The following is a 16,284-nucleotide window of genomic DNA, read 5'->3' as shown; positions in this document are numbered from 1 at the left end:
TAGTTCAAGAATAAAATAGAGAGAACATCGAATTGTTTAGTACCTAATTCTCTATGGTAAAAATACGATAAAATTGAATACTCATGCGCAACTGGTTTGGTGATGGAATCATTTCTGGGTCTGGAAGATGACTGGGTGGCTAGTGGTTAATACACCGGCAAGGTAAACTGTAGGCGGGCCATTCGCGCCATTTTCCTTCTGAATTTCATTGCGTCTTTGCATACAGAGAAATAAGTGTTCAAGTGAATAGATTGTGTTTTGGTTATGATAATGCTAACAATTGGCTCACAAAAATTTGAAGGATTTTATTAAATCAATTACGTTGAAAGAAGAGAAGATTTTTGCATAATATAGTTCTTCACAATATAGTTCATTCTGTGATTGGCTGTAGTAATATTGTATACACAATATAACTGTCATTTTTAATACAAAGAAAAGTAAGCAAAAGACTAGTACTCACCGCAAAAGGTAAAATATGGGGTGATAGCTATTCACATTTCTCCACCATGTTTTAAATTTTCTTGGAATTGTTTCTAAGCTGAAGACGGAAGCAAGGTCTTCTGAAAGCATTACTTAGAATATTTTGTTCCTTGTGCGATGAGTATTAACCTGTTGCTTACATTTCTTTGTAAACATTATCACCGCTCGCAATACTGTGATATGTCATTTTTAATATCTGCATATTTTAAAATATTCTAAATAATTAAGCTGTAACCCACCCAAAAAAAAGTAATTAAAAAAAGTAATTAACAAATTTTGTGATCGCGTCTTAAGAGTAATTAAAATTTTGTATCACGTACTGCTTGTATCATGTTTCCGTTTGGATCCGCTTGTATTCTGACGTAACATTGTCTGTCGTTAAACCTTGCCAGATTATCTTACATATTAAAGTTACGTGTTAATTGATGTTAAATCTTAAGGAAATTTAGAAATTTAGTCTCAGTTTCAAACAGCTGTACCAAAAGTGAACCTGTATTTATATAACAAAAGCTCAGTATCGTAGTTTCATACAAGTGCTAATTTGATACCCGTATAATTTTTTTCATATTAAAAAAAATAAATAAATAAAAATAAATAAACTGAATACTTTCTTTTGCCATTTCAGTGATAAACAAGATGTAGCAAAAGAATTTTTTTTTTGGCCAATGCTATGAAATAACTAGCATATGTGTCATTTATAAACTTTTCCGAGAGTTAAAAAAATAAAAAAAAAATAAAAAAGAAGAGGGAGTACTGCTGAAGTCCCCTATATTCGCTAGTTACCCAATTTTCGAAAAGTAAGCTGAAATATTGCATTTCGAAAGCTCATTAAGGACATCACTTCCATCTGCTATAAAATATCGAAGTCCACATTGTCTCTTTGTCGTCAATTCTGCGGTTAGCACTCCTATAATATAATATATAAATTTGTGTTTTTCTACTGGTGAGTTTCTTGGGGAAGTGTAAGATATATTGTATATAAGTTACAAGTATAACCTACATATGTAAACTCACTTGCATCTTGTACGAATTCCATTTCCCGACATGAATTATTCTCAGAGTAGATCGTTGGCTATTGGCTTTTTGAAAGGAGCCTGCCCTCCTTTTTGTTACAGACTTTAAATGTAAGATCTCTGCTTTCGATCATGAACGACTCTTGAATGGAAAATATGTACGAAAGATCTTATCAATAGCATATCTAGATGATCTGCAGCGATGATCCTAGTAGTTTTCCAACTCTGCATCTGTACAATGCTCAAGCATTATTCTCGGATTTGTCACCCGGGAATGTTAAGGCTAAGATACAATTGTAAATTTTTAACTTCGTCACTGCATAACTTCTAAACAGTCAATGATAGGCGGAAGTTGTTAACGCTGTTGGTTTCCTTTTTAAACTCTAGTCATATTTGATATATCACTGGAATTGGAAAAGTAAAACGTTTCTTTTTTGTTGAAGACGCGGTATTTTTTCAGTTTTTTTATATTTTTATAATAAATAGTTCCTTTTCTTTTTTTCTTTTTTTCTTTCTTTTCTTTTCTTTCTTTTTTTCAAATAACGCTTACACTAAACACTGTTTGAAGGTTATTTAAACAAATGGAAGTACTACGTCCTAAGTATACCATTCACAGTAGAATGAAACCTGTCTGTGTTGATCACTATAGGTTCTATTGAAAAGTTGCCGACGTAGGCAGATGGCGAAATAGCAGAAAATAAATGTATTTTGAAGCAAACTTCATTAATTTTAAACAAACCTCAAGCAGTTGTAATAAAAACTGAGTTTCATAGGCAGATGTAATATTTTGTAATAATCAAGATCGTGTACTATTAATAGTAAGTTCCATTGGTATAGACGGGTACATATCAACAACGTCTATGGATGGCACTAGCATTTACAAGTGATGATAACTGTTGTTTAACGTCAGGACTATTTTTTCACAACATATTTGAAACCACTATTTTAATCATTAAGTTTTTTGTATAACCATTTGGATAGTAAGTTAGCTGGAGGGTTGAAACCTGACATGGCAGGACGAAGAAAAATGTCAGGCTTGTGCACCTTCGGAAGGCCATAAGTAATGGGAACGCTAGGTGCATGTATTTTTATCTTGTTTTTTTTCAGAGTCAGTTAACAGTGGAGAAGAATCAATTGTCGATTGTGCCACAGGTCATAAGAACGGCATTTTTTGGTATTTCTTTCAGAAGGAAAAAAAAAAGAGTGGAAGTTATAATTGACAAAATAACATTGACATATCTCGAAATACCGTAAGAGTAGAGACATGCTAAGTAAAGACGTGTTTCAACTTTTTTTTTTCTCCCTCTTCGAAGAGAAGAAAAATGAGTGGGGGTTTAATTATTATAAGATGGCCATATTACAAAATCCCTTAAGATAAGAGAGATAATAGGGATATGAGAAGTACGAGATCATAAGCGAGCAAATGTGGGGATTTGGGATGTGCCTGCTTACGTATCTCGAATAAATATGAATATTGGTTTGTCATTTGTACATCGTGTTTTAAATTATGTTACTTCGGTATAGTAATTAACTATAAAACGATACGCCATATTCTTCATTCTTTTCCTGCTTCTATCTGTGACTAGATCTAGATAAGGTCGTCAGTTGCACGAAATACTCAAAACATTCTTATTGTCTCATTCCTCTGAATATCGAAGCACGAAATACTCAAAACATTCTTATTGTCTCATTCCTCTGAATATCGAAACACCATAAGTGATCATGTTATCCATTTGCAAACAGCTGTTAGTGTGTGTTGACCAGCAAGCAGTGGAACGAAAAAGGATATATCCTGTTATCTTATTTTTCTTTTTATATAACACTTTGCAACATGAATCCGATTGTTATTTGTTGTCAATTTCTCGCTAGCCCCCAGAACGGTAAGTGTCTTTCTTACTCTTGTCTTTAGAACTTTTGTTAACGTGGCATTGAACCTTCGGATTCCATAGGCCATAGAGTGAGTTAGTTATAATTTCTAGAAAACCAACCTAGAGATAATAATGAATTATTGAGTTTTCATTTTTCATTTGAATTTTTAGAAACTTACGAAATGTACTTTGATTTAAAATGAGTTCTTGTTTTCTTCACTGTATGTAATTTTTGAATGTAGAAATAATAATATGCTTGTGATTTTCGATATTGTTTTATTATAATTTTAAGAAGTCCAAATTGTTAATGTAACTAAAATGAAATACACTTTAAACAATAAATTTTTCACTAATTTGAAAGCACAGAATATAAGGGACATAAGTTCAAATTTAATTACCCTTTTTTTCGTAAATCTACGTTAGAAGCTAATCTCAGCACATTCTAAGCACCATTTTGTTTCTGTTTGCTTTTAGTGATATTTTTTTCACATTTGTCTAAAAAAACTTGTTTTACAAAAAACCCCGACTCGTGAAGTTTCTCTCAAAAAAAAAAAAAAAAAACTTTTTAAACCATTTTTTCTATTTAGAATTCTATATGTCACATTATCCTTTTCCTTGTCCTGTACCTTGATAGATGACGGATGTTGATGAACGGAGAAAGAACTGCTTGATATTATCTAAGGTTTATGTTTTTGCTAATTGACTTTGCTATGTTTTCCCAGATGATGAGGACAGCGATCATAATAAAGGACCTGCTACTAGTTACAAAGAGCGTCGACGGGAAGCGCATACCCAGGCAGAACAAAAGCGGCGGGATGCTATAAAGCGGGGATACGTTGCCCTGCAGGATCTTGTCCCGACATGTCAGCAACCGGATAACTCAGGTTACAAACTAAGTAAAGCTGCTGTGTTGCAGAAGTCAATTGATTATATACAGGTAAATTTTTCTATTATTTGTAATCAAATCGTTTAATAATAATAATAATAATAATAATAATAATAATAATAATAATAATAATAATAATAATAATAATAATAATAATAATAATAAATTTGTCATATTGATCTGCATTTGAAATTAATTGAGCGGTTTAATACAAAGGTGACGTGATACAAAGATCTATTTTAGAGTACTCTTTTGATTAGTTATGGTATGGCCCTAAACCGTAGTTACCTAAAACCGTGTGGTAAGTATTCCACCTCTTGCAAACATCCATAGAAGCTTTCAAAAATTACTCCTGAAAACAGCACACGCAAGAAAGCATCTTCGTTCAAACTTTCAGGTCTTGTTCACAAAACTTTTCATTATTAACTTGCTTGTTTCACTGAAATAATCACTATTGTTATATTCTGAGGCGCCATCCTTTTTTTTTTTTTTTTTTTTTTTTTTTTTTTTTTTTTTTTTTACAATTACATTTTTGTATGTGTTGTGTTGTTTTGAATCTTTACTTGTTGATTGATATATACCTTAAATTCCTTGATGAATCTTCAGTTATTCTATTTCAGTCCAATCGTCTGTAGCAATCTCATCAGCATTTCCCAGTCCATTAGGACAAAAGGCTTTTTCTTAATCTACAAATATTACATTATTTCCTTGCTGTGTTAACTGATGACTCGTAAGGTAATAGCATCTTCTGTATCTTTATTTCTCTTAAACCGAAATTGTTCCTCTCATTTTTCTCATTTGTTCGTCATAATGTGGTCTCGTGTAGCGCTATCGCTAACGCTCTCGCCTTCCGGTTGGAGCACTCGAGAAGATGTCACAGCTTTTTCAGGCTAGCCATCCTGAATGTTTTTTTTTTCAGGGTTTTCCTCATTCACACCAGACAAATGCAGGGATGGTACCTAACATACATTTCCAAAGTTGCTTCCTACCTTCCTTATTCATTTCTATCTTCCCCTTTTCCCTGGATACGTGACGGGCTTAAGGCCGTAGATGCCAATAATACCCATAACTGTGTATAAGTAAATAAGTTCGTCATAAGACTCTGTTCAGTATTCAAAGCATAATTTTTTGCTCTTTGCAACATGAGAGTAATACAAGTAGTTCTATATCCGTTACATATTTCTGGGTTTGATAATTGTTATCACAGTTGTCTATAGAAATTTCGTGACCATTTTTCTGTCATGTATCAGTGATCTTCCTTGATTTATTACTGCCTCGTTTGTCTTCTGATTTCTCATGGGGTTTTGAAAGTGACAGTAACCGTTGTTGCCGAGACCATCATACCAACAAAAAGGAAATTTTTCTGATAAGAAAGAAAATATGCGTATGGCATTGGAAGATTTATCACGCATGGAAGTTACGCTAAATTACGACAGATAAGAAATATATTAACCGTCCGGCACTTTTTTATTAAATAATGTGACTAACCCTAACATTGCCTTTACAGTTCAGATTAACAGTACTACTACTTTTACTTTATCTCGTGACATTCCTGCTCAAATCTTTGAAATGTAAATATGCTCTTCCTCAAGGTGTCTACTGATACTGGAAATACTTGAAGTACTGGAAATTATTGTGTAATACCGGAGAAATTAAAAGATTCCATTTGAGATCCTTCAAAATGGCAGCTTCATCTTGTGGATGTAGGTGGTGATAGAACTGACTGGCCAACCACTGAGAAACTACCTAACTCGAAAAAGAAAATGGATAGTGTTTATAAGTTTATAAAATGTTATTTTTTAACTTATTTTATATGCAGTTTGTATTTATTTAATATTTGTGAAGTACATCTAAGTGTGGAAGCATGAACATTATACATGTTACTCTTTGATGTTTGTAAATAATTGGTCTTCTGATTAACAGAGTTTCTATACCAGATCTAATATGAATGCAAAATTAAATAAATAAAAAAAACACATAAAATAAATATATGTAATAGTGAATCAGGTGAGGAAAAGGCTGGCCGTGAGGAATGAGTAGAGGTCAAAACACTCACATGCAAAAAGTGAGTGTAGATTGCAACAACAGACATTCTGGGAGAAATAACATCCAGAGAACACTTACTTTTCTGTTTTTTCTTTCTTTCGATTTCAACCCACTAGTTGCTGTGCATTTTTTCTATAGAATGTAGAAGACTTTGCTGTTTCAACATATTCAGGGCTGCAAACTGGTCAGTAAAGTCAGTACTTATGAGGAAGTCAGTATTTAGTCACTATCTTCAAAAATAAATAAATATTTCAGGCTTTATGGAAGATTAAATTTAAAAAAATCAATTAATAAACAACAGTTTAAATATTTGGAATGTTTTAAATTAATGAATGGAAGCTATTAAGCTTGAAAGACGATGGAATTAAAAGTGGTGAATAAAGAGTAGGTGTTTACTGGAAACAATTTTCCTAAAAGACTGCCATTTCAGAAGAACTCAAATTCCCAATCGTGTCAGAAATTGTGAAAGAAGCTTTCTCGCTTTCACATGGCTCAGCTGAGGTTGAAAGGAAGTTATTAAGCTCCCTATGCATTATGACTTCTGATGGGGCTAGTATGTCAGAGAAGATTCTCAGAGCTCATTTGCGCATTAAGGGCTGTATGATGGAAAGTCACATTTTATAAATATATGTGAAGAGCTTTTAGATTTGGCTTATATTACTTTCAAAGAGTTGTAGACAGTATTGTGAGGAGTAGAGGAAATTAAAGAAAGAACAAGAAATGCAAAGAGAAGCAAAAGAAAAATAAGGAGCAGCTGAAAAAGAACTGGAATAAGATTCTGATTGAAAAGGTAACCACTGAAGAAAAAGAGTCTACTTTAAAGCATCTAAAGGATGAAGAAGAAAACACACAGACAGCCGATATGTTACTGAAAGAAGTAAATGAACGGTTGAAAGAAATCATTAAAAACAAGAACCATGTTGCAGCCAATTTAGCACAAGCAATGCTTGACAGTGACACTAATGTGAAGTAAGAAGCTGACCAAAAGAAACATCGTGTTGATAAAGTACAGAAGAAAAATATAGAGAAAAGGAAATTTTCATTAGTTACAACCTTTTGTATTTTATTATTGAGTATATTAATTCTATTGAGTATATTTACATTAAGTTGCTTGCCTAAAATATTCATTGTAGAATTTTGATCGTTCTGTTTGAACAAACGAAACAGTTGAGAGCTAGCTCCAATAAAGGCACGCACCGGTACCAAATGGAGAATCCTTTAAAAGGTCCGCGTTGTTATTCTGTGCAGTTCTGTGTAAAATGTTCGAAATATTTCAATGTTTATGCTAAATTTCACGTTTTACTTTGGTAGTTCGACGAGAACAATCTTGATATTTTTTTTCATGAGATTTTAGATTTTAGTGTTGTAAATATTGAAGTTTTATAAGTAATCGAACGAGTTTAACACATGTTTACAGCTTTTCAGTAGGGAGTAAGATGTTTAATATTATATATATATTATATATATATATTATATATATATATATATATATATATATATATATATATATATATATATATGGACAAAAAATCTAAAACGTTTGCAAAAGTGTGAAAATCATACCTAGTATGGAGTGGGGCCTCCTTTGCGTCCAAAACAGCTTGAATCCGACGTGGAATGGACGTATACAGCTCCTGAATCGTGGTGTGTGGAATTTTGTTTCATTGTTCCTTCAAAACATGCTCCAATTCCTTAAGGGCTGCTGGTGGAGGGTAATGAGACCAAACACGCCTTTCTAACTCAGACCAGAATAGCTCAATGATGTTCAAATCTGGTGATTGTGGGACCCAGGGGAGGTGTGATAGCTCCTGGTCATGCTCCTCAAACCATGATTTCACCGTTTTTGCAGCGTGACAGGGTGCCAAATCATCTTGATAGATGCTATAACCATCAGGGAACAATATTTGCGCCATGGGTAGAACCTGGTCCCCCAAAATGGCCTCATAATCCTTAGCATGTATCATTCCGTGCAGGGCTATGATGGGACCAGCAGCAAACCATGATATCACTGCCCATACTGTAACAGAACCACCCCCATGCTTTACAGTTGGGAGCAGACTGTCTGTATCATAGGCCTGCGACGGTGTTCTCCATACGTAAACACGACCGGTTGTTGGAAACAAGGTGAAGATCGATTCATCGTACCACATTACGTATTTCCACTGTTCATGAGTCCACGCCTTGTTGTTCTTGCACCACTGGATACTCCTCTTCGCATTTACTGCTGTGACAAGGGTTTGGCGATAGCGGCCCTGCCATGAATTTTCATTTTATGAAGTTCCCGTCGCACTGTTTCCGATGAAACCGGGTTCTGTAGGCCGGAATTGAGTTCAGACGTAATTTTCATTACAGTGGTCTTCTTTTTAGCTGCTACAATACGTTTTAATGACCTCCGGTCCCTATCCGACAGGATTGTCTTTCTACCACTGTTGTGCTTTGCAGACGTCGTTTGCCCATGAATTGTGTATGCCCTCGTGACATTGGACACAGTGCCTTTCTATACCCCCACAATGTTCGCCACTGTTGCCACTGAAGCTCCAACCAGACGGACACCAACGATCATGCCTCTTTGGAAGTCTGTCAGATCGCCCATTTTACCGCACCACTTTCACACCACGACACTCACAGGTGAACTGGTTACTGCTGACGGAAGAGGAAGGTCCACATGACACATTGAAAACAAAGAACGATCGGCAACCGCAACACGTGTTGTACAGTGGAGGGCCAAACTTACATGTCCTGTATGAAGTGTTTTTAGATCTGTTTTGTCTAGCCCCTATATATATATATATATATAAACAAACTAACTAACTAACTCTTCGTTTCGAAGTCAATATTTTCATATAAAGTTCATTAAGTTATTAATTTTGATCTCAAAACTAGTTTCCGCCGCTACATATTTTATAGACTGTTAAATATCACAGCATACAATCATGTGTGTATGGATTTTTATTTCCCAGAATCCAGTTCTCTTTTAGTCTTACCCGGCTATTTGGTAGGGAATATTTTATAAAATAAGTTTGTTTTGCAAGACCTTTCTACTTGCACACACATTATATACTTGTACATATATAGTAGATGTAAAATCCCTAGTCTGAGAAAATAAAGTTGCTTTTTCACATTATATATAGACCTGGTAAATCTGTAAATCATGACCTGGAAAAATTAGGGGATTCGTGCTCGGCAAATAAGTGTGAACCCTAAATTAGTTTCTTTTATGTCACCCTTCACCATTCTCCCTTCCTCTTGTATATATCAAACTACAGCTCATACCGTAGCGCATTGTATCCAAATTAAAACAACTTTCCTCCAATAAAATATTGTTGTTATCTTCAAAACTTAAAAACATATCAATCTTTTAATATCTGATATTTCCTCTGTGGACGAACTTTTCATCAGTCTTTAATGTTATTAATATTTTAACTAAATTAGTCTTTTTGTTACATCTTTCACATAACCCTTGCATCATAGGCATTGCCTTTGCCATAGCATTATCTTTTACTTTACACCAACCTTTAGTGATACTTTCTTCTGTCCCTTGACACACTGAACTTCTTTCTGGTTTTATATTTTCACCTTTCTCTTTTTTCCGTTTCTCTTCTTTCATAGCTCAGCTAAGAAAATGATTTTACCTTTCTGGTTTACATAAAGTACCGTATTTGCGCGGATATAGGCCACACTATTAAATTTACGAGAAAGTTGTGTGTTGCAGCTTCTTGTGTGTGTGTGTATCAGTCATCCATTCAAAGCTAGTTAAGACAGTTCTATAGAAATTACATCGTGAACAAAGCAACTTCCATGCCAAGATGCCATTTGAAACGTGCGTCTGTGTCAGAAGTGTGCCGTTGGATTTTGGCTGCTTGATGGTCAATATCAGAAGAACTTGTCATGATTTTTTTTTAATTATTATTATTTTTTTTTTTAAAAAAAAGTGGAATCTCCAATGATCTTGATGGGACTGAAAATGACCTTTGTGATAGTGACTCTGAGCGGCATTCTGGTTCGTCTAGTGAAGGTAAAGAATCAGACATTGAGATGGTGGGAACTGACTGTGCTTGATTTGGGTGGGTACAAATAAGCTGACGCAGTTTTGCAAAACAAAGTTGGTTTTCTTATTTCAAGAACAGGTATTGTATGTATTATATATACTATATAACAAAGATACGTATTCCTGTTAATAAAAGTATTAAGTGTACAAGTCGTTTTTGTGCCACTGTAAGGTGTTACCGGTACCCAATGAAGGTGACAGTTTTTGCGAACAAGGTAAGTTTTTTTTGCTATTTTCTTCGTAAATCTTTGATTGTTTACAAAAGAAACTTATAATTGTATTAATTTCAACCCAGAAGATATGTGTACATGTTATTTTGAAATTGACGATTTATGATCTGAGAGGGAAAATCTCGATTATAGGCCGTACCATGATTTTTCAAGCCAAAATTTAGGAAAAAAAATGTGGTCTATATTCGCGCAAATACGGTATGTGGTGGTGGCGTAGCAGACTTTCATTGGCTCATTCCGGAAAGATCTTATTTGAAAATTATTGATCTTGTAAGCGGGTGAGATGTTATATACTGGAAAGAATAGCGGAAATATATAATAAGAATCTAAAGAATGCGTCGATGAAGTTAAATCTATTTAAGATAGAAGCATGACAATTGCAGTAATAATAGGAAAAAAAAGTCATGTCTGTATATTAACAAACACTTACCTTTAAAATCGTTGTAGTTAAGGAGATAGAAAACTTTTCGTGGAAGAAGAGCTAAAAGGAAAAATACAGAAGAAAGAATAATACTCGAAGACATGAATGTGCAACTTATAAAGGATAAAATGATGAATTATCATGTTACTTCGATTCCGGAAATGGTTTAAGAAAAGAAAAAGCCACAGCATAACAAGGTACAGCTGGAACTAAAAACAAAAAGACAGAATCTATGATAGATTATATATCTACCATCCTAATATGGGAAAAGCAGTAGGCAACGTGAAAGTGTTTGCTAGCGTGAGAATGTGTGCTGGTCATTGGTTACATCTTAAGTGTGGAAGATCAATAAGTAACAAATAAGTTCAAAGAAAAGATAATTTCCTAAATGCCAAAACACTTAAGTAACAAAAAGGAGGAATGGAAAATGTTTAAGGAGAAAGTGTGATAAAGGTGATGGAAGAAACATGTGAAAGGATTTCTAGAAGAAGAAAAGAAAAATAAACCAGATAGCCAATCCTTGGGTTATTTTCGAAGTCTTTTCTCAGTTTACACAATACTCTGTACCAGTCATTTAAATATCTTCACAAAATCATTGGAGCAGGAAAAAAAACAAACATTTCGTAAATTTTAAACCTTGACACTTTGGACTTTGTTTTCACTTTACATTTTCTAACTTTTATATTTACGAGTTACAAAATTTTGTATTTCATAAGAATATATTCTATTTTTACCTTATATTCTTTAATATACCAATGATAATGTTCTGTATTTTGTAATAACTTACTTTGTCCTGTAGGGACTACGTTGCCTCAGTGGTAGAGCGTTCACCTCTGATGTGTGGGGTCAATGGTTCGATCCCAGCTCGCACCAGGTGAGCTTTGTGGTGGCCAGACACCGTGTTCGTGGGTTTTCTCGGGGTTCTCCCATTTCCTCCCACTTCATTCATTCCACTATTGCATTAATTTCTCATCATCACCGTCTCCTTTAGCCTAGCTGACATAACCGTGGGACGTAAAGCCGAAATATTTAATTTCATTTTTATTTTGTCCTGTTTCTGCCTGTTGTATATATATATATATATATATATATATATATATATATATATATATATATATATATATATATATATATATATTTTTTTTTACAGTTCCTGCTTCAACAAAAGAAGAAGCAAGAGGAGGAACGAAACGCTTTGCGTAAAGAGGTTGTGGCGTTACGAATAATGCAAGCAAACTATGAACAGATAGTCAAAGCTCATCAAAATCAACCTGGTCAAGCGGAAATGAGAGTTTCAGATGAAGTAAAGTTCGAAGTGGTAAGTTTCAGTTCATATATTTTAGTTATTATGTTCACCAATTTCCTTTTATAAGTCTAAGTTTTACTTTTTCTAAGATCCAGTAATATTTTAAAACTTTCCTCTCTTTCTGTAGCTTAAATTGCATAAATGAACTTGTGCAAACCTATATCACCTACAGATGCAAGTTTAAAGTTTGTATAGTCTATTTTCAGACATTTTTTTCTTTGTAGCCAAACTAAATCGCAGCTGGTAATAATAATAATAATAATAATAATGCTATAATCACATATCAGAATCCAGGCGATATTCCCACCTTCTGAAAGTAGAAAGACATTTCTTCTACCAGAAAATAAATTTACCGAGAACTATGCAAAATACGTGCTAATTACATGCAGTGATCGAAGTGAGACGGTATGCGGTGGTATGCCATACCGCTTCTGGTTTTTCAATGATGAAGGCATACCGTCACTTGTTTTTCAATGATTAAAACATGTCGTCATTGGAAAGTAGACGCTAAATATCTTCATAAATTCATTTTTATGCACAGTAACTGACGAATAGCTTTGCACGCAAAACGTTTTATTTCTTCTGTAGAAATAATTTCTAAGCTGACAATACCGATATTTTCTTACCTTTTTCCTATCTTTTGTTTTTAAAATGAGGTGCCTTCAAAGAAGTTCACCTAGTTTATATTTTGATGTGTCATATTGAATTGTTTCTTTGTTATGTATGTGTGTGTGTGTGTTTTTTTTTTCCCTTAATGCATGTACAGGGTGCGTTCACAAATTTTTAAGACTGGTCTCAAAATAACAAATGCATTACACATTTTTGTACAACGAACTAAAGGTCATCAAAATATGACCCTTGGACATCAACACGCCGCTGCCAGTGGGTTTTCCATTGTTCATAGGTTCGCGCACTAGACTGTGAAGGGACATCGTCGAAGCCGCCTGGACCGCTGGAATCGTGTCGAATCGCTTCCCCTTCAGTCCTTTCTCGATTCAGGGGAACAAAACAGTCGCTGGAAGCTTGGCCGGGGCTGTAGGCTGGATGCGGCAGTGTTGCCACGTTGAACTGCGCCAAAACTTCACTTTTCTCATCTTCAAAACTTCTCTGTCACTAACTTGAACACAGCACTCGGACCCAATCCCAGTTCATCGGCAATTAATCTAACACTAAGACGATGACCAATGTTTAAGAGTTCACGCACTTTCACCAGATTTTCCTCAGTTAATCCAGGCCTCTCAGGGCGGTCATCGTCTTCAACGTCCTCGTGGTCCTCTTTGAACCTCTTGTGCCATATGCAAAGCATTGCACGTGACATGGCGTCTTTTTTGTAGGCTTCCTGAATCATATGGAAAATCTCTGTAGCTGTTTTATTCAGTTTCACACAGAACTTGACAGCATAACGCTGTTCCAAATGTCGCTGCATTTTTCACTCACTTAGGTTTCGACGGGGGTCACTGACACGCACTCACGCCACTAGCGATCTACTCACTCACGTGTCTCGGAGGTAACTGACGCCTGTGCGGCGCTTAGCTTCACTGTTTGATCACATATGTAATAATCTGTTACCACCTATCAGGTGCTTCGGATCTGCAAAATCGGTAAAGCTCCAAATTCTGTAATGCACTGACTGTTCCTTAAGCTTGTTCAGAATCGGGAAAGTATCGAACTCTCTGTTCATGGATCATATACGTAATAGACGGTTCATCTGAGCGTATGGGTTCCTAGGCTGTAGAATATATAACCACAATCACGGTTTACCCAGTCCTGAAGGTTTCTGAAATTTTAACAGGAAAATTCAACATATTGTTACGATTTTTTTTTAATACAAGAAAGAAAAACTATAGAATACATTTAAAAAGAGTGGAAGAATCAATCACTGTTCCAATTCACAAGAAAGACGACAAAATTGATTGTAATAATTATCGAGGCATTTCTCTTAACATTCTATTAATAAGATTGACCCAATACGCAGATGAAATTATTGGAGATTATCAGTGTGGATTTGGTCGAAATCGACCAAATATTCACCATTCGACAAATACTCGAAAAGAAATGGGAATATATTACCCAGTACATCAACTATTTATTGATTTTAGAAAGGCTTACAACTAGGTTAGGAGGGAAACATTGTACAACATCCTTACAGAATTTGGAATACCGAAAAAGCTAGATTTATTTAGTGTTTAAATGAATCCCAGAGTAAAGTCCGAGTAGGAAAATGCGAGCTTCCACGTCGAGATTGGCCTGAAACAAAGATACGCGTTATCGCCGTTATTATTCAGCTTTGCTCCGGAGTACGCTATAAGAAAAATCAAAGATAGGAACCAGGACCTAGAGTTGAATGGTATTCACCAGGTTAGGGTGTATGCTGATGATGTAAATTTGATAGGAGAACAATCTAAAGAAATGCAGAGGCCTTATTAAACGCTTGCAGGGACATGAGTAAATGCAGAGAAATCTAAATACAAGGAAGTTTACAAGGATCGTCATACGGCAAATTATGAGTGCGTTAAAATATCAAATAATACTTTCGACACAGTGGATACTTTCAAATATCTTGGATCAGTATTACCAGACTAAAATCATACGCACAAAGAAATTAAATGTCGACTGAAATCAGGAAATTCGTGTTATTATTCAGTTCAAAATATTTTGTCGTCGCGAATTCTGTCAAGGAATTTAAAGCTTAAAATATATAAAATGATGATCATGCCTGTTATGCTTTACGGTTGTGAAACACGGTCGCTTACGCTGAGGGAAGAACGCAGACTGAAATTATTTGAGAATAAAATTCTGAGACTAATATTCGGACCCAAGAGGAACGGGAATGGCGGAAACTTCATAAGGAAGAACTACATAATTTATACGGTTTACTAAACATCGTTAGAGTCATCAAGTCTAGGAGGCTCAGGTGGGCAGGTCATGTAGTCAGAATGGAAGAAAGTAGGAACGATTTCAAAGTTTTAACTGGAAATCTAATCGGGAAACGCCCATTAGGAAAACCTAGGCCCAGATGGAAGGACAATATTAAGATGGATCTAGCAGAAATAGGAATACAGAGTAGAAACTGGATTGAATTGGATAAGGACAGAAGTCAATGGAGAGCTTTTGTGGCCATAGAGAAAGCGAGAGAGAGAGAGAATACGTTTAATGTAAGCACAATTGCACAACAAACATGAGTGAGTGGTTAGCTTTCGCGCTTCTATCGTGAAGTCCAGGATTCAACCCCGCATTCGATCATTTTGACAAAAGTTTTTCTTAATTCCATCTGTGAATGTAGAGATAATGAGTGTACTGAGAGTCCTGGCCGACTTCATTTCTAATCGTTTTTAAATCTTTGTTATTACTAATTACCAGCAGTGATGGATTTGCATAGAGGGTTAGGGTAGACAAACTAAATATTATTTTGCCTTTACTCATAAACTTCAAGCTGTCCTCAAATAAAAAATTAGGAACTTTTAGGAAAACTAAGCATTAATAAGAAAAGCCCCTCCCAAAATACTTTTCTAAATCCGTCACTGATTATCCTGACTATCAGTATAAAATGGTCTTCAAGGTTGTATCTGGAAGGTTATAGCTGAATATACAAACGAAACGAAATATTTGTTATGCCTGTACTCATAAACTTAAGCTCCTCTTAAATAAAAGTTAGGAATTTTTAGAAAAAACAAACATCATTCAGAAAAACTCCTCCCAAATATTTTTCAGGGTGTCTATCGGTCACGAAAGTCACGAAGGTCATGAAAAAGTCACGGAATCAGAAAACGGTCACGAAAGTCAAGAAAAGTCACGAAATTTAGCTTTTGGGTCACGATTTTTTTCTTATCTGTACAAACATAAGTATAAACAGGAAAATTTTGTTCTATAAAACGTCAAAATTCACCACCAAAAATGTCTATGGTCGGCTTTAGACGGTACCAAATCACAAGCAAAGCACGCTTCTATCGCATACATGCAATTCGGCCCAATTCGCAACCAAATTC

At 34.9% G+C, this 16,284-nt stretch overlaps 1 protein-coding gene across 2 annotated transcripts in view; it reads left to right on the top strand.

The window, feature by feature from the left end:
* bigmax (helix-loop-helix-leucine zipper transcription factor bigmax) overlaps positions 1-16,284 on the top strand; it is a 69,313-nt gene that overhangs the window by 38,158 nt on the left and 14,871 nt on the right. For both annotated transcript variants that reach the window (XM_081749095.1, XM_081749096.1), the window contains exons 4-5: positions 4,084-4,298; positions 12,143-12,310. In XM_081749095.1, the coding sequence (XP_081605221.1) occupies positions 4,084-4,298; positions 12,143-12,310 (383 nt within the window). The remainder of the gene's footprint in view (positions 1-4,083; positions 4,299-12,142; positions 12,311-16,284) is intronic.

Source organism: Thermobia domestica, chromosome 2 (assembly GCF_964235325.1).
Source record: "Thermobia domestica chromosome 2, izTheDome1.hap1.1, whole genome shotgun sequence".
NCBI lineage: Eukaryota > Metazoa > Arthropoda > Insecta > Zygentoma > Lepismatidae > Thermobia > Thermobia domestica.
The sequence above is the reverse complement of the archived record's forward strand: the minus strand, read 5'-3'. Positions and strand labels throughout refer to the sequence as shown.